Source organism: Salvelinus fontinalis, unplaced genomic scaffold (assembly GCF_029448725.1).
Source record: "Salvelinus fontinalis isolate EN_2023a unplaced genomic scaffold, ASM2944872v1 scaffold_0900, whole genome shotgun sequence".
Classification (NCBI taxonomy): domain Eukaryota; kingdom Metazoa; phylum Chordata; class Actinopteri; order Salmoniformes; family Salmonidae; genus Salvelinus; species Salvelinus fontinalis.
Window position 1 is genome coordinate 50,957 of NW_026601109.1, and position 25,336 is coordinate 76,292.

General features: G+C 39.6%; 1 protein-coding gene across 1 annotated transcript in view; it reads right to left on the reverse strand.

The window, feature by feature from the left end:
• Positions 1–15,531, reverse strand: part of LOC129847628 (receptor-type tyrosine-protein phosphatase epsilon-like) — a gene marked incomplete at its 5' end in the record, with an annotated part of 16,474 nt that extends 943 nt beyond the window's left edge. Inside the window, 11 exons of the mRNA XM_055915382.1 lie at positions 1–2,071; positions 2,389–3,658; positions 4,177–4,328; positions 5,230–5,355; positions 5,986–6,120; positions 6,311–6,387; positions 7,789–7,882; positions 8,238–8,387; positions 9,183–9,318; positions 9,502–9,665; positions 15,412–15,531. The exon at positions 1–2,071 is cut by the window's left edge and continues 943 nt beyond it. Coding sequence (XP_055771357.1) covers positions 1,997–2,071; positions 2,389–3,658; positions 4,177–4,328; positions 5,230–5,355; positions 5,986–6,120; positions 6,311–6,387; positions 7,789–7,882; positions 8,238–8,387; positions 9,183–9,318; positions 9,502–9,665; positions 15,412–15,531 — 2,499 coding nt within the window. The remainder of the gene's footprint in view (positions 2,072–2,388; positions 3,659–4,176; positions 4,329–5,229; positions 5,356–5,985; positions 6,121–6,310; positions 6,388–7,788; positions 7,883–8,237; positions 8,388–9,182; positions 9,319–9,501; positions 9,666–15,411) is intronic.
• Positions 15,532–25,336: the final 9,805 nt, after the last annotated feature.

Consider the following 25,336-nt stretch of genomic DNA (forward strand, 5'->3'; position numbering starts at 1 on the left):
ATAAACCTGGCTTTGAAGCACCGCTGGAGTTTATGAGGTAATGTTTTGGTCGGGGCACCCCTGACCTAGTCTTTCACAACAATGCAAATGGTGTAATGCCATAATGAGGATATGTGTGTTTGTGGTAGCCAGTATACTATAAACGGCACTGAGGTCTAAATACAAAGGGTATGGCATTTTGCATGGATATATTATTAACAGATTGAGGATCGTTATTTTAAATTAAATATGTCCATCTTTTGTGCTTTTTTAATTTTTAATTTATTTATATTGTGTCGAGTTCATTTCGATGCACTTCCGTTAAAATCTTTTAATGTTACAGGTCACACTGACTGTTGCGTCGTATCAGAACGACTTGTGTTTGTATTCCTCTAGTCATTTTGGCCACTGCATCAGCAGACACCTTCCTATTAGGTCAAATAAAACACGTCACTTCTAGAAGATACGGGCAGTTCAGGACTGCATACGTTTAAACATGGATCCCACTGCTATTAAAGCAAATACACATGAATATACAAATGATGACTGTAACTTTTCAGATGTAGCATATTTGACATTAATGTATCTGTGATATTCCTTGGTGGTATGCTTGGTAATGTACATGTGCTTCAGAATATGTGCAGTGGATTTAGCTATAAAAAACTGCAGTATGGTTGTATTTGTACTACTGATTAGTACTACAGATTAGTACTACTGATTTGATTAGTAATACAGATTAGTACAGTACTACCGATTAGTACTACTGATTTGATTAGTACTACAGATTAGTACTACTGATTTGATTAGTACTACAGATTAGTACGGTACTACCGATTAGTACTACTGATTTGATTAGTACTGCTGATTAGTACTACTGATTTGATTAGTACTACAGATTAGTACGGTACTACCGATTAGTACTACTGATTTGATTAGTACTGCTGATTAGTACTACTGATTTGATTAGTACTACTGATTAGTACTACTGATTAGCACTACGGACTAGTACTACTGATTAGCACTACTGATTTGATTAGTACTACTGATTAGTACCACTGATTTGATTAGTACTACTGATTAGCACTACTGATTAGTACCACTGATTTGATTAGTACTACCGATTAGTACTGCTGATTAGTACTACTGATTAGTACTGCTGAGTAGTACTACTGATTAGTACTACTGATTAGTACTACTACTGATACCTTGTTATTATATATGTGCAGTTGTATATTGATTTTCTGGACTGAAGTAGGCTACTACGTCCATCAGGTTAATGGAAACTAATTCTTACAATTCCTTCATATGTTGTTTTAAACTATTATCCTTGTCAATAATAATGATAATGGCGTAACTTGATATTCAATACTTTGCATATTTTTTTGAGTTCTTGATATTGTCCCTCAACATACTTGCATTGTAAAGACCTTAATATATATATTTTTTAAAAGGGTTATTTCCAATTAAATAAAAGATAGAGGAGATATCACCTCTAGTCACAGATAGAAGGCATCAGATACATGTCAGAATAATCTTAATAGTATTCACATAAGGTTCTTAGAATGCAATAAATGGAAGGTCTGCAACGATACATAAAACATGTACACCAGCGCCACGTTCAAAGGAACTATGACAAGTATTGGTCAAAATAAACACTTAGTCTGAATAAACCAGATTTTTAACAAAAGTACAGTATCATACAACAACTAAAATATGTCAATAAAGAGACTCAAGGTTAAAAAAACAAAAAACACTTGAATTTCATTACGAAATTAATTATTATACATGATGTGAAATATACATTATTGATCTTACATTTTGGCATTTACAAATGTCCGTCCATTGACATACAGTATATATTACAGCGAGGGATGGAGTTTTAGTTACAGTAAGGACAAGTGCATAGCAAAATAGAAAACCATTTAATCCTTCTATGGACATAACACAAAGCCTGACCAACTGCTATTTCAAAAACAACATTTGAACTAAACATATGTTTTGTAAGGCAAATATTTCATCATTTAAAATTGGCATAGTCTGAGAAAATGTCCACAAAGTCTTGTACCACCCGGTAGCAGAAGTCGTATTGTTCCTGGGGAAAGAATTTGAGAACCGTCAGGGAGAATTGTAAATACGACTCCGGTGAACTGACATGTAAAATGTTCACTGTGTAATGTCTATGTTTTAAATCCGTTTTGATCATTTTACTGTAAACCAGAGCACCAAAGACAAATATCCATTCTGTGTAAACTTAATGGACAATAAATTACTACATTATATGCTCTATTAATGACATTGGGACCGATAGATACTTGGTCAATTACGATGTGTGTCAAACTATGTTAAAACAATGGATTCTTTGGAAATTAAAGTAGGTTTACAAATGGTGATTTGTGTCAAAGGCCTCACCACAGTCTGGACCATATGTGGCCTCTGCATCCGTAAACTCACCACAGTCTGGACCATATGTGGCCTCTGCATCCGTAAACTCACCACGGTCTGGACCATATGTGGCCTCTGCATCCGTAAACTCACCACGGTCTGGACCATATGTGGCCTCTGCATCCGTAAACTCACCACAGTCTGGACCATATGTGGCCTCTGCATCCGTAAACTCACCACAGTCTGGACCATATGTGGCCTCTGCATCCGTAAACTCACCACAGTCTGGACCATATGTGGCCTCTGCATCCGTAAACTCACCACGGTCTGGACCATATGTGGCCTCTGCATCCGTAAACTCACCACGGTCTGGACCATATGTGGCCTCTGCATCCGTAAACTCACCACGGTCTGGACCATATGTGGCCTCTGCATCCGTAAACTCACCACAGTCTGGACCATATGTGGCCTCTGCATCCGTAAACTCACCACGGTCTGGACCATATGTGGCCTCTGCATCCGTAAACTCACCACAGTCTGGACCATATGTGGCCTCTGCATCCGTAAACTCACCACAGTCTGGACCATATGTGGCCTCTGCATCCGTAAACTCACCACAGTCTGGACCATATGTGGCCTCTGCATTCGTAAACTCACCACAGTCTGGACCATATGTGGCCTCTGCATCCGTAAACTCACCACAGTCTGGACCATATGTGGCCTCTGCATTCGTAAACTCACCACAGTCTGGACCATATGTGGCCTCTGCATCCGTAAACTCACCACAGTCTGGACCATATGTGGCCTCTGCATCCATAAACTCACCACAGTCTGGACCATATGTGGCCTCTGCATCCGTAAACTCACCACAGTCTGGACCATATGTGGCCTCTGCATCCGTAAACTCACCACAGTCTGGACCATATGTGGCCTCTGCATCCGTAAACTCACCACGGTCTGGACCATATGTGGCCTCTGCATCCGTAAACTCACCACAGTCTGGACCATATGTGGCCTCTGCATCCGTAAACTCACCACAGTCTGGACCATATGTGGCCTCTGCATCCGTAAACTCACCACAGTCTGGACCATATGTGGCCTCTGCATCCGTAAACTCACCACAGTCTGGACCATATGTGGCCTCTGCATCCGTAAACTCACCACAGTCTGGACCATATGTGGCCTCTGCATCCGTAAACTCTTCACAGTCTGGAAGACGTCCAGTAGGCCCTCGGCCTTGACCCGCTCCAGGATATTGCTCAGTGCAATGAACGTACCTGTTCGCCCTGCACCAGCACTACACAACAGAACATTCAATAAAAACAGTGACTTTGGGGTTTTGTGACTGTTGTAATGGGTTGCTAGTAACAGTAACAGTCTTGCCTAAAGAATGCCCAACAAACTATACAAGTAAAAAGTCTTACCAAAGTAACAGTAAATGTGTAATAATAAAGTGTAACCAAAGTAACAGTAAATGTGTGATAATAGTGTTACCAAAGTAACAGTAAATGTGTGATAATAAAGTGTTACCAAAGTAACAGTAAATGTGTGATAATAAAGTGTTACCAAAGTAACAGTAAATGTGTGATAATAGTGTTACCAAAGTAACAGTAAATGTGTGATAAAGGGTTACCAAAGTAACAGTAAATGTGTGATAATAGTGTTACCAAAGTAACAGTAAATGTGTAATAAAGAATTGTTACGAAGTACATTTAAAGTGGTATGAAAGTGTTACTTAGGTAACAGTGAAGTGTAAAAGTGTTACCAAGGTAACATATTCCACCACATGGTGATAAGGGTCAGAGTTTTAGCTACCTGCAGTGTACGATGATGGGATGGTTTCCTGACTGCTGTTGCTGTCTCTGCACCGAGGCGATGATGTCGATCATTCCTTTCCCTTCGGCTGGGATCCCGATCTCTGGCCAGCCGTGAAAGTGGAAGTGGCGGACCAGACGTGTCTGCTTATCCTGAAACATAGAAACCCAGGTTTGGAAAGATAATGTAGCTGTCAGGGTGCTCATTTTAGCAACATGCTAGGTTGGGACAGATCATTTAGCATTGGGAGCTAATTTTAGCAACATGCTAGGTTGGGACAGATCATTTAGCATTGGGAGCTAATTTTAGCAACATGCTAGGTTCGGACAGATCATTTAGCATTGGGAGCTAATTTTAGCAACATGCTAGGTTCGGACAGATCATTTAGCATTGGGAGCTAATTTTAGCAACATGCTAGGTTCGGACAGATCATTTAGCATTGGGAGCTAATTTTAGCAACATGCTAGGTTCGGACAGATCATTTAGCATTGGGAGCTAATTTTAGCAACATGCTAGGTTCGGACAGATCATTTAGCATTGGGAGCTAATTTTAGCAACATGCTAGGTTCGGACAGATCATTTAGCATTGGGAGCTAATTTTAGCAACATGCTAGGTTCGGACAGATCATTTAGTATTGGGAGCTAATTTGAGCAAAATGCTAAGTTTGGACAGATCATTTAGCATTTGGAGCTAATATTAGCAACATACTAGGTTTGGACAGTTCATTTAGCATCGGGAGCTAATTTTAGCAACATGCTAGGTTTGGATGGATAATTCAGCATTGGGAGCATATTTTTGCCATTTGCTAAGTTTTGGAAAGATAGTTTAGCGTTTGGGATGCACATTATTTGCAAAACGCTAGTTTCTCGTGATGACTGTTAACGTCTAATTTGGGTTGAGGGTTACAAGATTAGCAATATGCTAACATGACAAACACTTTATTGCTGTGACTAACCATGGACTCCTCTAGAGGTAAGAAGAGGGTTAATGTCTCAATAAACTACTGCTTAAAGTCCCTCACTACCTCACAGGGTATTTCCATGTAAACTTACTGGGCCGTAGGTGAGTACCAGATCCCGTACACTGAAGGTATCACACACAGTGTCTCCCTTCATCTCTACAGTGTAGTCTCCGTAGGTCACTGAGTCCTCTGTGGGCCAGTACTGGAAACACTTGTCCTGCAGGAGACACAGTCAATAGATTAAGTACTGGATAGCATAGTGATTCCATTACCATCAAATAACAGCCAAGTACAATATTACAATAACTCAAATCATGTTAGAACAGTAGCCTTGTACAATATTACAATAACTCAAATCATGTTAGAACAGTAGCCGAGTACAATATTACAATAACTCAAAACATGTAAGAACAGTAGCCTAGTACAATATTACAATAACTCAAATCATGTTAGAACAGTAGCCTAGTACAATATTACAATAACTCAAATCATGTTAGAACAGTAGCCTAGTACAATATTTCAATAACTCAAATCATGTTAGAACAGTAGCCTAGTACAATATTACAATAACTCAAAACATGTAAGAACAGTAGCCTAGTACAATATTACAATAACTCAAATCATGTTAGAACAGTAGCCTTGTACAATATTACAATAACTCAAATCATGTTAGAACAATAGCCGAGTACAATATTACAATAACTCAAAACAAAGAGTTCCTAGTTTTGGATCCTTGCTAGCAGTAGACAACTGAGATGCAGGTAGTTAGTAAGTGAATAGCATAGAGATATATTAATATAATATGAATTGTTTAAATGCTATTTCTCTGATGCAGATCCTTCCCTACCTGCTCCCTCTCCTGTAGTTCAGTCAGCATGACGATGGAGTGACACTTCCACTCCCAGGCCATCCTCCAGTAGTCCTCTACCGTGTGAGACAAAGGACCCTGGGTCGCTATGAAGTAGTCCTTCTGCCTGTAGCCCTGAGGACACCCCACCACAGTATACAGTACAGTCACTACCACCATGTCAGACAGGTACAACCTCCTTGAAACTTTGCAGATTGCAGAGTATGAATATATACTTTAATATACCGCAAAAACCATCAATAAATTTGACATCGATTCACGTTTACTCATTGATGCAGTAGTGAGTATTGTAATGTTTACTTACATCTATAAAAGACGCATTGATGTAGTCAGTAAACTCTTGGCCTCTTCTCATGGACATAATCACTCTGTTGAAGTCATCTGAAAAATACAATTCAAGATTAAAATTCATATTAAAACGGGAGAAAACTACAAAGACAGTATACCAGAGTATAACAATCAGATAACACTGCAACTCAATCTCCAGATAAAATAACGGCCCCCTTCATCGTAACTGCAGAACTACGACGTGGGTTGGCCTTTTAATTACGCTGCACTTTTTGTTGTGCCATAATTTAGCTGTCAGACAAACTGTGCAAAAGTGAAAGGTTTCATTCCCAGCCCTATGGACCCTGGTCAAAAGTAGTGCACTAAATAGGGAGTAGGTTGCCATTTGAGATGCAGCCTAAACGGCTCCTCCATTTCCATTTCCCAAAACACTATTTGCAAGATGAGAGGCAGGCAATGAAAAAATGCATCACTCAACCTAAAGAGCAGCAAAAACAAATTGTGTTTTTATCAGATAAAACAACATGACGACTGGCTAAAAGATCTCTGGATGTCAGTCCCACGCATCAATGTTGAAATATATGAATACCAAATATGAAAAGGTGGTTTAGGTTAGGGTTAAGGTTTGGGATAGGGTCAAAAAATTATGATTTTAAAATGAGTTCCAAACACTGGGATTAAACCTGCCCCCTAGTGGACGTTAGGAAACTGCCATGGACATAAATGTGGCTGTAATTTCACCCTTTCCATTACGCCAACAACACATCTTAATTCTCTAAAGGTGCGGCCCTACCGGCCCTAACATTGAACGCTCTGAGGAAAGAGCAGATGAATATGGGGTAGAAGGAATTGGATCATCTGTGATGCTGTCACTGTTGATTTATGAATAGATCACCCATATTAGATGCCTACAAGCCAGCGTCCCAAATGGCACCCTATTCCCTATATAGTGCACTACTTTTGACCACATCCCTATGGACCGTAGTCAAAAGTAGTGCACTAAATAGGGAATAGGGTGCCGTTTGAGATGCACCCTAAAAAGCTCCTCCATTTCCATTTCCCAAACACTATTTGCAAGATGAAAGGCAGGCAATGAAAAAATGCATCACTCAACCTAAAGAGCAGCAAAAACAAAAATGTGTTTTTATCAGATAAAACAACATGACGACTGGCTAAAAGATCTCTGGATGTCAGTCCCAAGCATCAATGTTGAAATATATGAATACCAAATATGAAAAAAATAACATATACAATGGATTTCACTTGATATTTCTGCACAAATGCAATTTAGGTGAGAGAACCAAGGGGAAAAAGAGATTTGATAATATCTCTCGTTTCGTTCTAAAAGGGGGTTTATGAACACAATATAATCTGTGGGTCACAATCTGTCACAAGTGAAAGAATACGTGCATGACGTAATGTAGTGTTAACTGGACTCTGGGAAAACAGATCTCGTTCAGTTTGTTGTGTTGTAACTTTTCCGGCGTGCCTTACACGGAATGATCTGGAGAACTCTGTTCTTCTTCATGTTGGCAGGGAGATTCCCCATCCTCATGTTCTCCTTCATTATCCGCATGTTGGTCAGTTTCTGGACGATAAAGGGGGTTGGGGACAGAAAAGTGTCAAGGTGTAAATGTACACATAGATGACTTAACATTTGTACCTTTATTTAACTAGACAAGTCAGTTAAGAACGGCAAAAACCCTCCCCTAACCCGGACGATGCTGGGCCAATTGTGCACCGCCCTATGGGACTCCCGATCACGGCCGGTGAGGCCCAAAAAACAAGGGCAATGCAAACTAATACAGAATCATTCATACACGACGCCCACCATCGCTATTATAAACATACATAGACTTTCAAGGATTCCAAACTGCATGTAGCAAAGGGTCTCTATCTTATCGACTACAACCCTGTCAGAGAGACAGGACCCCGGCTCTCACTCTGAACTCTTCCTCCAGGCCGACCCTGTCGAAGGGGGCGTGGGTGTTGTGGAGTTTGTGCAGGTGTCCTTCCAGAGAGGATACGTCCAGCTCTGTGTCTCCGTAGAGGTAGTACTCCAACAGGGCCTGGTAGATGAACGAGTACTGAATCTGGAGGCCACACAGGAACACAAACACATATTTAGAGCACTAGAACAATAGGAATGAAAGTACATACACTTTGATAATTGCTTCCAAAGAAAGAAGCCGAAGAAGAAGCAGAAACTGAAGAAGAAGAAGCAGAAGAAGCAGAAGAAGAAGCAGAAGAAGAAGAAGCAGAAGGAGAAGAAGAAGCATAAGGAGAAGAAGGAGAAGAAGAAACAGCAGCAGAAGAAGCAGAAGAAGGAGAAGAAGAAGAAGAAAAAGGAGAAGAAGAAGAAGAAGAAACAGCAGAAGAAGAAGCAGAAGAAGGAGAAGAAGAAGAAGAAAAAGGAGAAGAAGAGGAAGCAGAAGAAGCAGCAGCAGAAGAAGAGGCTGAAGAAGAAGCAGAAGAAGAAGAAGAAGAAGAAAAAGGAGAAGAAGAAGAAGAAGAAAAAGGAGAAGAAGAAGAAGCAGAAGAAGCAGCAGCAGAAGAAGAGGCTGAAGAAGCAGAAGAAGAAAAAGCAGAAGAAGAAGCAGCAGCAGAAGAAGAAGAAGGAGAAGAAGAAAAAGCAGAAGAAGAAGCAGCAGCAGATGAAGAAGAAGGAGAAGCAGAAGAAGATGAGATCAAGTGTGGTGTTCCACAGGGATAGATTATTGGACCTCTATATTTTCTAGTTTACAACACAAATACATATTTAGAACACTGTAGTAGTAGGAAGGATAATGCTTACTTTTGCACAGTTGCTAGTCCTAGCACTAAGATAAACATAGACCGATGCATTGCATGAAATAGTGTTGTGACCCTGTCGTTCTGAGCCTACTCACGTCTGTCTGTACAAGCTGTGAGCGCTGGTCTCGTATCTTGGACACAAAACCAAAGACGTCAATCTTCTGCTCTTGGTGCATCATGTCAATCACGCCGTCAATCACAATGAAGGTCCCTGTCCTTCCCACACCAGCACTGCAGAGACAAAGGACAGAGACGGCCAAGGAGTCAACTATCTATAGCATCTGAGAATCATAGCATGACAGTTAGATCTCTCTCTCTCTCCCTAAAGATAGGTGGGGAAGTAACCTTCATGTTACTATGTACAGTACAACAGTAGAAATGTGTCTAAAAGACTGCATCCCCAGTAGAAAGTACCTGCAGTGAACCACGATGGGACCAGCGAAGGAGGAGTTGACCGTCTTGACTTTCTTGAAGAACTTGAGCATGCCGATGGGGGAAAAGGGCACCCCGAAATCAGGCCAGCTGGTGAAGTGTAGCTGGGTGACCAGCCTGGAGGGCTTGTTGCCGTCACTGGCCTGCTACAGGAGAGGACACACAGAGCAGTCATTACTATAAACCAGATACTACCTAGAGTCACTACTATAAACCAGATACTATATAGAGACTACTATAAACCAGATACTACATAGAGACTACTATAAACCAGATACTACCTAGAGTCATTACTATAAACCAGATACTACATAGAGTCATTACTATAAACCAGATACTACATAGAGTCATTACTATAAACCAGATACTACATAGAGTCATTACTATAAACCAGATACTACATAGAGTCATTACTATAAACCAGATACTACCTAGAGTCATTACTATAAACCAGATACTACATAGAGTCATTACTATAAACCAGATACTACCTAGAGTCATTACTATAAACCAGATACTACCTAGAGTCATTACTATAAACCAGATACTACATAGAGACTACTATAAACCAGATACTACCTAGAGTCATTACTATAAACCAGATACTACATAGAGTCATTACTATGAACCAGATACTACATAGAGTCATTACTATAAACCAGATGCTACATAGAGTCATTACTATAAACCAGACACTACCTAGAGTCACTACTATAAACCAGATACTACCTAGAGTCATTACTATAAACCAGATACTACCTAGAGTCATTACTATAAACCAGATACTACCTAGAGTCATTACTATAAACCAGATACTACATAGAGACTACTATAAACCAGACACTACCTAGAGTCATTACTATAAACCAGATACTATATAGAGACTACTATAAACCAGATACTACATAGAGTCATTACCATAAACCAGATACTACCTAGAGTCATTACTATAAAGCAGATACTACCTAGAGTCATTACTATAAACCAGATACTACATAGAGACTACTATAAACCAGATACTACCTAGAGTCATTACTATAAACCAGATACTATATAGAGACTACTATAAACCAGATACTACATAGAGTCATTACTATAAACCAGATACTACCTAGAGTCATTACTATAAACCAGATACTACCTAGAGTCATTACTATAAACCAGATACTACCTAGAGTCATTACTATAAACCAGATACTACCTAGAGTCATTACTATAAACCATATACTACCTAGAGTCATTATTATAAACCAGATACTACCTAGAGTCATTACTATAAACCAGATACTACCTAGAGTCAATACTATGAACCAGATACTACCTAGAGTCATTACTATGAACCAGATACTACATAGAGTCATTACTATAAACCAGATACTACCTAGAGTCATTACTATAAACCAGATGCTACATAGAGTCATTACTATAAACCAGATACTACCTAGAGTCATTACTATAAACCCGAAACTACATAGAGTCATTACTATAAACCAGATACTACCTAGAGTCATTACTATAAACCAGATACTATATAGAGACATTACTATAAACCAGACACTACATAGAGCCATTACTATAAACCAGATACTACCTAGAGTCATTACTATAAACCAGATACTACCTAGAGTCATTACTATAAACCAGATACTACCTAGAGTCATTACTATAAACCAGATACTACCTAGAGTCATTACTATAAACCAGATACTACCTAGAGTCATAACTATAAACCAGATACTACATAGAGTCATTACTATAAACCAGATACTACATAGAGTCATTACTATAAACCAGATACTACATAGAGTCATTACTATAAACCAGATACTACATAGAGTCATTACTATAAACCAGATACTACATAGAGTCACTACTATAAACCAGATACTACATAGAGTCATTACTATAAACCAGATACTACCTAGAGTCATTACTATAAACCAGATACTACCTAGAGTCATTACTATAAACCAGATACTACATAGAGTCATTACTATAAACCAGATACTACATAGAGTCATTACTATAAACCAGATACTACCTAGAGTCATTACTATAAACCAGATACTACATAGAGTCATTACTATAAACCAGATACTACATAGAGTCATTACTATAGACCAGATACTACATAGAGTCATTACTATAAACCAGATACTACATAGAGTCATTACTATAAACCAGATACTACCTAGAGTCATTACTATAAACCAGATACTACATAGAGTAATTACTATAAACCAGATACTACCTAGAGTCATTACTATAAACCAGATACTACATAGAGTCATTACTATAAACCAGACACTACATAGAGTCATTACTATAAACCAGATACTACCTAGAGTCATTACTTTAAACCAGATGCTACATAGAGTCATTACTATAAACCAGATACTACCTAGAGTCATTACTATAAACCAGATACTACATAGAGTCATTACTATAAACCACATACTACATAGAGTCATTACTATAAACCACATACTACATAGAGTCATTACTATAAACCACATACTACATAGAGTCATTACTATAAACCAGATACTACCTAGAGTCATTACTATAAACCAGATACTACCTAGAGTCATTACTATAAACCAGATACTACCTAGAGTCATTACTATAAACCAGATACTATATAGAGTCATTACTATAAACCAGATACTACATAGTCATTACTATAAACAAGATACTACATAGAGTCATTACTATAAACCAGATACTACATTGAGTCATTACTATAAACCAGATACTACATAGAGTCATTACTATAAACCAGATACTACATAGAGTCATTACTATAAACCAGATACTACATGGAGTCATTACTATACACCAGATACTACCTAGAGTCATTACTATAAACCAGATACTACATAGAGTCATTACTATAAACCAGATACTACCTAGAGTCATTACTATAAACCAGATACTACATAGAGTCATTACTATAAACCAGATACTACCTAGAGTCATTACTATAAACCAGATACTACATAGAGACTACTATAAACAGATACTACATAGAGTCATGACTATAAACCAGATACTACATACAGTCATGACTATAAACCAGATACTATATAGAGACTACTATAAACAGATACTACATAGAGTCATTACTATAAACCAGATACTACATAGAGTCATTACTATAAACCAGATAGTATATAGAGTCATTACTATAAACCAGATACTACCTAGAGTCATTACTATAAACCAGATACTACATAGAGTCACTACTATAAACCAAATACTACCTAGAGTCATTACTATAAACCAGATAATACATAGAGTCATTACTATAAACCAGATACTATATAGAGTCATTACTATAAACCAGATACTATATAGAGTCATTACTATAAACCAGATACTACATAGAGTCATTACTATAAACCAGATACTACATAGAGTCACTACTATAAACCAGATACTACCTAGAGTCATTAATATAAACCAGATACTACATAGAGTATTTACTATAAACCAGATACTACATAGAGTCATTACTATAAACCAGATACTACATAGAGTCATTACTATAAACCAGATACTACATAGAGTCATTACTATAAACCAGATACTACCTAGAGTCATTACTATAAACCAGATACTACATAGAGTCATTACTATAAACCAGATACTACATAGAGTCATTACTATAAACCAGATACTACCTAGAGTCATTACTATAAACCAGATAATACATAGAGTCATTACTATAAACCAGATACTATATAGAGTCATTACTATAAACCAGATACTATATAGAGTCATTACTATAAACCAGATACTACATAGAGTCATTACTATAAACCAGATACTACCTAGAGTCATTACTATAAACCAGATACTACATAGAGTCACTACTATAAACCAGATACTACCTAGAGTCATTACTATAAACCAGATACTACATAGAGTCATTACTATAAACCAGATACTACATAGAGTCATTACTATAAACCTGATACTACATAGAGTCATTACTATAAACCAGATACTACATAGAGTCATTACTATAAACCAGATACTACCTAGAGTCATTACTATAAACCAGATACTACATAGAGTCATTACTATAAACCAGATACTACATAGAGTCATTACTATAAACCAGATACTACATAGAGTCATTACTATAAACCAGATACTACATAGAGACTACTATAAACAGATAATACATAGAGTCATGACTATAAACCAGATACTACATAGAGTAATGACTATAAACCAGATACTATATAGAGACTACTATAAACAGATACTACATAGAGTCATTACTATAAACCAGATACTACATAGAGTCATTACTATAAACCAGATAGTATATAGAGTCATTACTATAAACCAGATACTATATAGAGACTACTATAAACCAGATACTACATAGAGTCATTACTATAAACCAGATACTACCTAGAGTCATTACTATAAACCAGATACTACCTAGAGTCATTACTATAAACCAGATACTACATAGAGTCATTACTATAAACCAGATACTACCTAGAGTCATTACTATAAACCAGATACTACCTAGAGTCATTACTATAAACCAGATACTATATAGAGACTACTATAAACCAGATACTACCTAGAGTCATTACTATAAACCAGATACTACCTAGAGTCATTACTATAAACCAGATACTACCTAGAGTCATTACTATAAACCAGATACTACATAGAGTCATTACTATAAACCAGATACTACCTCTGTGGAAAGGGTTCTGCATGGAACCAAAAAGGGTTCTGCATGGAACCAAAAAGGGTTCTTCAAAGGGTTCTCCTATGAGGACAGCCAAAGAACCCTATTAAGTTGTGGATAGAAGCTTCCTTTCTAAGAGTGTAGGCTAGTAGAATGTCTAGCTACTAGACTGGGCTGGTCTAGACGACCGCTGAGTAGTGTCAGCTCAGGGACATGGAACACCTGTGGTGGCCAGCAGGCTGCACACACAATAGACCCTGTCCCTGACGTGGGGCCCTGGGTGCGAGGGTCTTTCAACAAGAGTGAGTCACTGGTGATCAGTAGCAGCAGTAGGCTTTGATAGTCTGTGACTCTGTGGTTCATGTGTTGTGTTGTACAGATGTAGGATCTTAATTTGAGCCAGTTTGCTACTTGAAGGAAAATAATCCTGCAGAAACAGGAAATGTGAATTATAATGTGGATTATAATTAAAGGACTTTTGTAGGGGTTGATACATTTTTCGTTTGGGCAAATCAAGTCTAAAATATCAAAGTGGAAATTACAAACTTTAAACGCCTTTAAAATCACAGGTTTGCATTTCCTGCTGTGCAGGAAAGTTCTCAGCAACAAAAGAGTGATCAAATTATGATCCTACATCTGTAGTCTACTTTATTCACACGACACAAAAAAACACACACCGTTTATAGCACATCTTTTAAGTTTGTATGTCCATCAGTGTTGTGGAGCTCTGTAGACTAAATATTTACAGTCAAATACTTATATTAGTATCACTTTAGTATACTACAAGTGAATAAGTATAGGACTTTGGTATACTACAAGTGAATACGTATAGGACTTTGGTATACTACAAGTGAATAAGTATAGGACTTTGGTATACTACAAGTGAATAAGTATAGGACTTTGGTATACTACAAGTGAATACGTATAGGACTTTAGTATACTACAAGTGAATAAGTATAGGACTTTAGTATACTACAAGTGAATAGGTATAGGACTTTGGTATACTACAAGTGAATAAGTATAGGACTTTAGTATACTACAAGTGAATAAGTATAGGACTTTAGTATACTACAAGTGAATAAGTATAGGACAGGCAAGCACTTACATTTCCAACCAAACCTACAGTACGGTTAGAATCTAAAAACCCACATGATTACCATCTAATAATAACTTACATATTGTATGCAGAACTTCCGTATGGTGTAGTCCACCAACACAGTAAAGTCTTCCACAGCCACCCGGACATTACCATAGGTCCAACAGCCTTGGTCTGGCCAGTACTGGTAACACTTGTCCTAGTGGTTTGGAAAAACAAGAACAGAGAAGCAATGAGTCACCAGAGGACACTCAGGTTCTAATCATAGAGAATGTTCCGGTGTCTATACTAGCACCCTAATTTAGTATCCAACAGGGTTGGAATCAGTTCCATTTGAATTCCAGTTCATTCAGAAAGTATAAGTAACCACATTCTAATTTTAATGATACAGTTTCCTTTTTTTGAAAAGCATTGAAGAGAATTGGAATTGGAATTTCTGTGTATTTACTGAATTGACAGAAATATAAATATAATTGACCCCAACATATGAAACAAAATGATCGGGTGTGCATTCTAAGTGCTATGCTAGCATGGAGACTGAATGTTTACAGGTCATTCTAAGTGGTATGCTATGCTAGCATGGAGACTGCATGTTTACAGTGCATTCTAAGTGGTATGCTAGCATGGAGACTGAATGTTTACAGTGCATTCTAAGTGGTATGCTACCATGGAGACTGCATGTTTACAGGTCATTCTAAGTGGTATGCTAGCATGGAGACTGAATGGAGACTGCATGTTTACAGTGCATTCTAAGTGGTATGCTAGCATGGAGACTGAATGTTTACAGTGCATTCTAAGTGGTATGCTATGCTAGCATGGAGACTGAATGGAGACTGCATGTTTACAGGTCATTCTAAGTGGTATGCTAGCATAGAGACTGAATGTTTACAGGTCATTCTAAGTGGTATGCTAGCATGGAGACTGCATGTTTACAGGTCATTCTAAGTGGTATGCTAGCATGGAGACTGCATGTTTACAGGTCATTCTAAGTGGTATGCTAGCATGGAGACTGCATGTTTACAGGTCATTCTAAGTGGTATGCTAGCATGGAGACTGAATGGAGACTGAATGTTTACAGGTCATTCTAAGTGGTATGCTATGCTAGCATGGAGACTGAATGTTTACAGGTCATTCTAAGTGGTATGCTAGCATGGAGACTGCATGTTTACAGTGCATTCTAAGTGGTATGCTAGCATGGAGACTGAATGTTTACAGGTCATTCTAAGTGGTATGCTAGCATGGAGACTGAATGGAGACTGAATGTTTACAGTGCATTCTAAGTGGTATGCTAGCATGGAGACTGAATGTTTACAGGTCATTCTAAGTGGTATGCTAGCATGGAGACTGAATGTTTACAGGTCATTCTAAGTGGTATGCTACCATGGAGACTGAATGTTTACAGGTCATTCTAAGTGGTATGCTAGCATAGAGACTGAATGTTTACTGGTCATTCTAAGTGGTATGCTACCATGGAGACTGCATGTTTACAGGTCATTCTAAGTGGTATGCTAGCATGGAGACTGAATGTTTACAGGTCATTCTAAGTGGTATGCTAGCATGGAGACTGAATGTTTACAGGTCATTCTAAGTGGTATGCTATGCTAGCATAGAGACTGCATGTTTACAGGTCATTCTAAGTGGTATGCTAGCATGGAGACTGAATGTTTACTGGTCATTCTAAGTGGTATGCTAGCATAGAGACTGCATGTTTACAGGTCATTCTAAGTGGTATGCTAGCATAGAGACTGCATGTTTACAGGTCATTCTAAGTGGTATGCTAGCATGGAGACTGCATGTTTACAGGTCATTCTAAGTGGTATGCTAGCATGGAGACTGAATGTTTACTGGTCATTCTAAGTGGTATGCTAGCATAGAGACTGCATGTTTACAGGTCATTCTAAGTGGTATGCTAGCATGGAGACTGAATGTTTACTGGTCATTCTAAGTGGTATGCTAGCATGGAGACTGCATGCTTACTGGTCATTCTAAGTGGTATGCTAGCATAGAGACTGCATGTTTACAGTGCATTCTAAGTGGTATGCTAGCATAGAGACTGCATGTTTACAGTGCATTCTAAGTGGTATGCTAGCATGGAGACTGAATGTTTACTGGTCATTCTAAGTGGTATGCTAGCATGGAGACTGAATGTTTACAGGTCATTCTAAGTGGTATGCTAGCATAGAGACTGCATGTTTACAGGTCATTCTAAGTGGTATGCTATGCTAGCATAGAGACTGCATGTTTACTGGTCATTCTAAGTGGTATGCTAGCATGGAGACTGCATGTTTACTGGTCATTCTAAGTGGTATGCTAGCATGGAGACTGAATGTTTACAGGTCATTCTAAGTGGTATGCTAGCATAGAGACTGAATGTTTACAGGTCATTCTAAGTGGTATGCTAGCATGGAGACTGCATGTTTACTGGTCATTCTAAGTGCTATGCTAGCATGGAGACTGAATGTTTACTGGTCATTCTAAGTGGTATGCTAGCATGGAGACTGCATGTTTACTGGTCATTCTAAGTGGTATGCTAGCATAGAGACTGCATGTTTACAGTGCATTCTAAGTGGTATGCTAGCATGGAGACTGAATGTTTACAGTGCATTCTAAGTGGTATGCTAGCATGGAGACTGAATGTTTACTGGTCATTCTAAGTGGTATGCTAGCATAGAGACTGCATGTTTACAGGTCATTCTAAGTGGTATGTTAGCATGGAGACTGAATGTTTACAGGTCATTCTAAGTGGTATGCTAGCATGGAGACTGAATGTTTACAGGGCATTCTAAGTGGTATGCTAGCATGGAGACTGAATGTTTACAGGTCATTCTAAGTGGTATGCTAGCATAGAGACTGCATGTTTACAGGTCATTCTAAGTGGTATGCTAGCATGGAGACTGAATGTTTACAGTGCATTCTAAGTGGTATGCTACCATGGAGACTGAATGTTTACAGGTCATTCTAGAACGTATGGTAGGTCAAGCTGGAGGACGTACGGTGTAGCCTACAATAACAACATATAGATTGTACACATAGTATAGAAGATAAGACTGTATTGTAGTACTATATTCTATTAGTTCACACGCAGGGGGGGAAATCTGTCTTGACTTCTTAGCTCCCCCTGACTCTTCAACCTTTTAGAGTGAGAAGGAAGAGATCCCTCCAGGCCCGGCCCGCCCGTTAGGCAGGATTAGGCGACCACCTATTGCGGCAGATTGACAAGGGCGTCGTTTTCCAAGTTAAACTGACCAAGACGCACCGTCCAACGACACATAAAACCTCACATATTTCTTGCCCAAAAAAAGCATGAGTATTTCTCTCAACCAGTGGCGTAAGGGCTTATTAGGTGAGCGCTGATGACGCCCTGTGATAAGCATGGCTCACTTTGTTAAAGGAAGGGGCGCAAAAAACATTTATCTTGTCCATTCGCATCGCTGCGGAGCTCCACCAACGTTCTGTTTTTAAAAAATGATCTGACGTAAATCATGTAGCAGATATGGCCAACGGTAGAAAGAGTATGTGGCCTTTTTCTGTAGCCTACAGGCTGGAGATAACACGAATGACATAGTGAAAAAGAAAGTACTTCTGCATTTCCCGCTGTGTAAACACATTGCCAATAGGCTCAGGATAACACCTGATAAAAGTTGGGTAGCTGATATTCAGAGCTTATTAAATAGCCACATTGATTAGTCACATGATTCTGGACTAGTAAAGCCAATGTAATTGCCTGTTTTATAAAAATGGTAGGCCTACCACAAAGATGGACATTGATACAATTCCATTGCGGGCTGACACTGTAGACTACACCCCAGTAAGCACAGACAGACGCCAACGTATTTTGGAAGTCTTTTTTTGGGGTCCTGTCCAGGCGTCGTTTTTTGGTGTTTTATTTGTGCGGTCCAAACCGGCCTTGAACCAATCATAGACATGTATATTTGGTTCAGGTTTGATGCGGCAGGACCAACCTTGATTGGACCAAATCTGAGCCAATCATAGACGTCTTGTCAGAGCTGCTAGGAGTACTGGGTGGAGGAGTCAAGCGCAGAGAGCAGGGTTTCAAGAAAGTGGATTTATTTTCGAGTTGACAGGGAAAACGATCATGCCCTAAACTCACGGGCGCATGAAAAGACGAGTCCAAAAACACAGGACTAAACTGTCCAAAAAAAATAATAAATCCACGTAACAATCCAACACCAAATAACAGAATAAACAAGCCCGCACAAAAGCCAGCGGGCTTACTGCCCTAAAATAGCCTACCCACAAAACTAAACTCAAAAACAGGTGCACCCAATCAGCCCAAACTAACAGAAACAAAAAGAAAAGAATCGATGGCAGCTAGTAGGTCGGAGACGACGACCGCCGAGCGCCGCCCGAACAGGAAGAGGCACCATCTTCGGCGGGATTCGTGACACGTCTATGTTGGGACCAAATCAAGTCCAGACCGAACCAAACCAGAACCTAAATGAACATAACTTCAACGTCTGGAAAATACTTATTTTAGACGTCTTTTCAACATCATTTTGCTCACTAGGACTATTCTAGATTTGTAGGGGTATAGGAGGGTGGCATTGAATGAGTGTATTAAATACATCACCATCCTAAAGGTGACTGGTAAGACACTGAGGGCAGTAAAGAATGTGAGGGCTTAATCTGCCAGCCAGCCAGTCAATCAGAATTAGCCAGTCTAAAACCACTTAAAGAGAGTTTGCTGACTAATTATGATAAAGACTTAGAGGGCTTTATTAGCCATTATTTAATGATCGATTCCGAGCCGCACAAAAGCTCATTTTAATCTCCTTTCCTTCCTGTTTTTGGTTAAGGTCTCTCTCTCTCTCTCTGCAGGGTAAGGTCTCTCTCTCTCTGAAGGGTAAGGTCTCTCTCTCTCTGAAGGGTAAGGTCTCTCTCTCTCTGCAGGGTAAGGTCTCTCTCTCTCTGAAGGGTAAGGTCTCTCTCTCTGAAGGGTAAGGTCTCTCTCTCTCTGAAGGGTAAGGTCTCTCTCTCTCTGAAGGGTAAGGTCTCTCTCTCTCTGCAGGGTAAGGTCTCTCTCTCTCTGAAGGGTAAGGTCTCTCTCTCTCTGCAGGGTAAGGTCTCTCTCTCTCTCTGAAGGGTAAGGTCTCTCGCTCTCTGACTCTCTCTCTCTCTCTCTCTCTCTCTTTCTCTCTGCAGGGTAAAGCTCATTGGGACTGCTCACAGGGGAAAGTACACATGGAGACAGATGACCTCCTCTGTTTAAGAAGAGATTGTGAAGTGAGACGGAAGTGGAAATAGATGGCTTGACTTTGGAGGCTTGAGGGCACTCTGGCAAAGACAAGCAGCAATGTGTTAGTTTAGTAGTAACATAGGATTAGTGTAGTAGTAACATAGGATTAGTGTAGTAGTAACATAGGATTAGTGTAGTAGTAACATAGGATTAGTGTAGTAGTAACATAGGATTAGTGTAGTAGTAACATAGGATTAGTGTAGTAGTAACATAGGATTAGTGTAGTAGTAACATAGGAGTAGGGTAATAGTAATATAGTATTAGTATCAGTGTAGTAGTAATATAGTATTAGGGTAGTAGTAATATAGTATTAGTGTAGTAGTACTATAGGATTAGTGTAGTAGTAATATAGGATTAGTGTAGTAGTAACATATGATTAGTGTTAGTGTAGTAGTAATATAGGATTAGTGTAGTAGTAATATAGGGTTAGAGTAGTAGTAATATAGGATTAGTGTAGTAGTAATATAGGATTAGTGTAGTAGTACTTTGGATTAGTGTAGTAGTAATATAGGATTAGTGTAGTAGTAACATAGGATTAGTGTTAGTGTAGTAGTAATATAGGATTAGTGTAGTAGTAATAAATGATTAGTGTAGTAGTAATATAGGAGTAGTATTAGTGTAGTAGAAATATAGGATTAGTGTAGTAGTAATATTGGAGTAGTGTAGTAGTAATAGTGGATTAGTGTAGTAGTAACATAGGCTTAGCGTTAGTGTAGTAGTAATATAGATGCCAGATGCTGCTGGAAGTGGTATTGGAGGGCCAGTAGGAGGCACTCTTTCCTCTGGTCTAATAAAATATCCCAATGCCCCAGGGCAGTGATTGGGGACACTGCCCTGTGTAGGGTGCCGTCTTTCGGATGGGACGTTAAACGGGTGTCCTGACTCTCTGAGGTCATTAAAGATCCCATGATCCCATCCCATGAGTAGGGGTGTTAACCCCGGTGTCCTGGCTAAATTCCCAATCTGGCCCTCAAACCATCATGGTCACCTAATAATCCCCAGTTTACAATTGGCTCATTCATCCCCCGCCTCTCCCCTGTAACTATTCCCCAGGTCGTTGCTGCAAATGAGAACGTGTTCTCAGTCAATTTACCTGGTAAAATAATGGTAAAATAAAAAAATAAAAAAAATTGGATTAGTGTAGTAGTAATATAGGATTAGTGTAGTAGTAACATAGGATTAGTGTTAGTGTAGTAGTAATATAGGATTAGTGTAGTAGTAATATATGATTAGTGTAGTACTAACATATGATTAGTGTAGTAGTAATATAGGATTAGTGTAGTAGTAATATTGGATTAGTATTAGTGTAGTAGAAATATAGGACTAGTGTAGTAGAAATATAGGATTAGTGTAGTAGTAATATTGGAGTAGTGTAGTAGTAATATTGGATTAGTGTAGTAGTATCATAGGCTTAGTCTTAGTGTAGTAGTAATATAGGATTATTGTAGTAGTAATATAGGATTACTGTAGTAGTAATATAGGATTAGTGTTAGTGTAGTAGTAATATAGGATTAGTGTTTTTATTTATTTATTTTTATTTAACCTTTATTTAACCAGGTAGGCAAATTGAGAACACGTTCTCATTTACAATTGCGACCTGGCCAAGATAAAGCAAAGCAGTTCGACACATACAACAACACATAGTTACACATGGAGTAAAAACAAACATATAGTCAATAATACAGTGAAAAAAAATAAGTCTATATACAATGTGAGCAAGTGAGGTGAGATAAGGGAGGTGAAGGCAAACAGATATATGTATAAATAAATAAAATATAAAAAGGCCATGGAGGCGAAGTGAGTACAACACAGCAAGTAAAATAAAAACTAAAAAACACTGGAATGGTTGGTTTGCATTGGAAGAAAGTGCAAAGTAGAGACAGAAATAATGGGGTGCAAAGGAGCAAAATAAATGAATAAATAAATACAGTAGGTAAAGAGGTAGTTGTTTGGGCTAAATTGTAGATGGGTTATGTACAGGTGCAGTAATCTATGAGCTGCTCTGACAGCTGGTGCTTAAAGCTAGTGAGGGAGATAGGTGTTTCCAGTTTCAGAGATTTTTGTAGTTCGTTCCAGTCATTGGCAGCAGAGAACTGGAAGGAGAGGCGTCCAAAGGAAGAATTGGTTTTGGGGGTGACCAGAGAGATATACCTGCTGGAGCGCGTGCTACAGGTAGGTGCTGCTATGGTGACCAGCGAGCTGAGATAAGGGGGGACTTTACCTAGCAGGGTCTTGTAGATGACCTGGAACCAGTGGGTTTGGCGACGAGTATGAAGCGAGGGCCAGCCAACGAGAGTGTACAGGTCGCAGTGGTGGGTAGTATATGGGGCTTTGGTGACAAAACGGATGGCACTGTGATAGACTGCATCCAATTTATTGAGTAGGGTTTTGGAGGCTATTTTGTAAATGACATCACCGAAGTCGAGGATTGGTAGGATGGTCAGTTTTACAAGGGTATGTTTGGCAGCATGAGTAAAGGATGCTTTGTTGCGGAATAGGAAGCCAATTCTAGATTTGACTTTGGATTGGAGATGTTTGATGTGGGTCTGGAAGGAGAGTTTACAGTCTAACCAGACACCTAGGTATTTGTAGTTGTCCACATATTCTAAGTCAGAGCCGTCCAAAGTAGTGATGTTGGACAGGCGGGCAGGAGCAGGCAGCGATCGGTTGAAGAGCATGCATTTGGTTTTACTTGTATTTAAGAGCAGTTGGAGGCCACGGAAGGAGAGTTGTATGGCATTGAAGCTCGCCTGGAGGGTTGTTAACACAGTGTCAAAAGAAGGGCCAGAAGTATACAGAATAGTGTCGTCTGCGTAGAGGTGGATCAGAGAATCACCAGCAGCAAGAGCGACATCATTGATGTAAACAGAGAAGAGAGTCGGTCCAAGAATTGAACCCTGTGGCACCCCCATAGAGACTGCCAGAGGCCCGGACAACAGACCCTCCGATTTGACACACTGAACTCTATCAGAGAAGTAGTTGGTGAACCAGGCGAGGCAATCATTAGAGAAACCAAGGCTGTCGAGTCTGCCAATGAGGATGTGGTGATTGACAGAGTCAAAAGCCTTGGCCAGGTCAATGAATACGGCTGCACAGTATTGTTTCCTATCGATGGCGGTTACGATATCGTTTATGACCTTGAGCGTGGCTGAGGTGCACCCATGACCAGCTCTGAAACCAGATTGCATAGCGGAGAAGGTGTGGTGTGATTCGAAATGGTCGGTAATCTGTTTGTTGACTTGGCTTTCGAAGACCTTAGAAAGGCAGGGTAGGATAGATATAGGTCTGTAGCAGTTAGGGTCAAGGGTGTCCCCCCCTTTGAAGAGGGGGATAACCGCAGCTGCTTTCCAATCTTTGGGGATCTCAGACGACACGAAAGAGAGGTTGAAGAGGCTAGTAATAGGGGTGGCAACAATTTCAGCAGATAGTTTTAGAAAGAAAGGGTCCAGATTATCTAGCCCGGCTGATTTGTAAGGGTCCAGATTTTGCAGCTCATTAAGAACATCAGCTGACTGTATTTGGGAGAAAGAGAAATGGGGAAGGCTTGGGCGAGTAGCAGAGGGGAGGGCAGTGCTGTTGTCCGGGGTAGGGGTAGCCAGGTGGAAAGCATGGCCAGCCGTAGAAAAATGCTTATTGAAATTCTCAATTATAGTGGATTTGTCGGTGGTGACAGTGTTTCCTATCTTCAGAGCGGTTGGAAGCTGGGAGGAGGTGTTCTTATTCTCCATGGACTTTACGGTGTCCCAGAACTTTTTTGAATTTGTGTTGCAGGAAGCAAATTTCTGCTTGAAAAAGCTAGCCTTGGCTGTTCTAACTGCCTGTGTATATTGGTTTCTGGCTTCCCTGAAAAGTTGCATATCACGGGGGCTGTTCGATGCTAATGCAAAACGCCATAGGATGTTTTTCTGTTGGTTAAGGGCAGTCAGGTCAGGAGAGAACCAAGGGCTATATCTGTTCCTGGTTCTAAATTTCTTGAATGGGGCATGCTTATTCAAGATGGTGAGGAAGGCATTTTAAAAAAATGACCAGGCATCCTCTACTGACGGGATGAGATCAATATCCTTCCAGGATATCCCGGCCAGGTCGATTAGGAAGGCCTGCTCGCTGAAGTGTTTCAGGGAGCGTTTGACAGTGATGAGTGGAGGTCGTTTGACCGCTGACCCATTACGGATGCAGGCAATGAGGCAGTGATCGCTGAGATCTTGGTTGAAAACAGCAGAGGTGTATTTGGAGGGCAAGTTTGTTAGGATGATATCTATGAGGGTACCCGTGTTTACGGAATTGGGGTGGTACCTGGTAGGTTCATTGATAATTTGTGTGAGATTGAGGGCATCAAGCTTAGATTGTAGGGTGGCTGGGGTGTTGAGCATGTTCAAATTTAGGTCGCCTAGCAGCACGAGCTCTGAAGATAGATGGGGGGCAATCAGTTCACATATAGTGTCCAGAGCACAGCTGGGGGCAGAGGGTGGTCTATAGCAGGCGGCAACGGTGAGAGACTTGTTTTTAGAGAGGTGGATTTTTAAAAGTAGAAGTTCAAATTGTTTGGGAACAGACCTGGATAGTATAACAGAACTCTGCAGGCAGTCTTTGCAGTAGATTGCAACACCGCCCCCTTTGGCCGTTCTATCTTGTCTGAAAATATTGTAATTGGGGATAAAAATGTCTGAATTTTTGGTGGTCTTTCTAAGCCAGGATTCAGACACGGCTAAAACATCCGGGTTGGTAGAGTGTGCTAAAGCAGTGAACA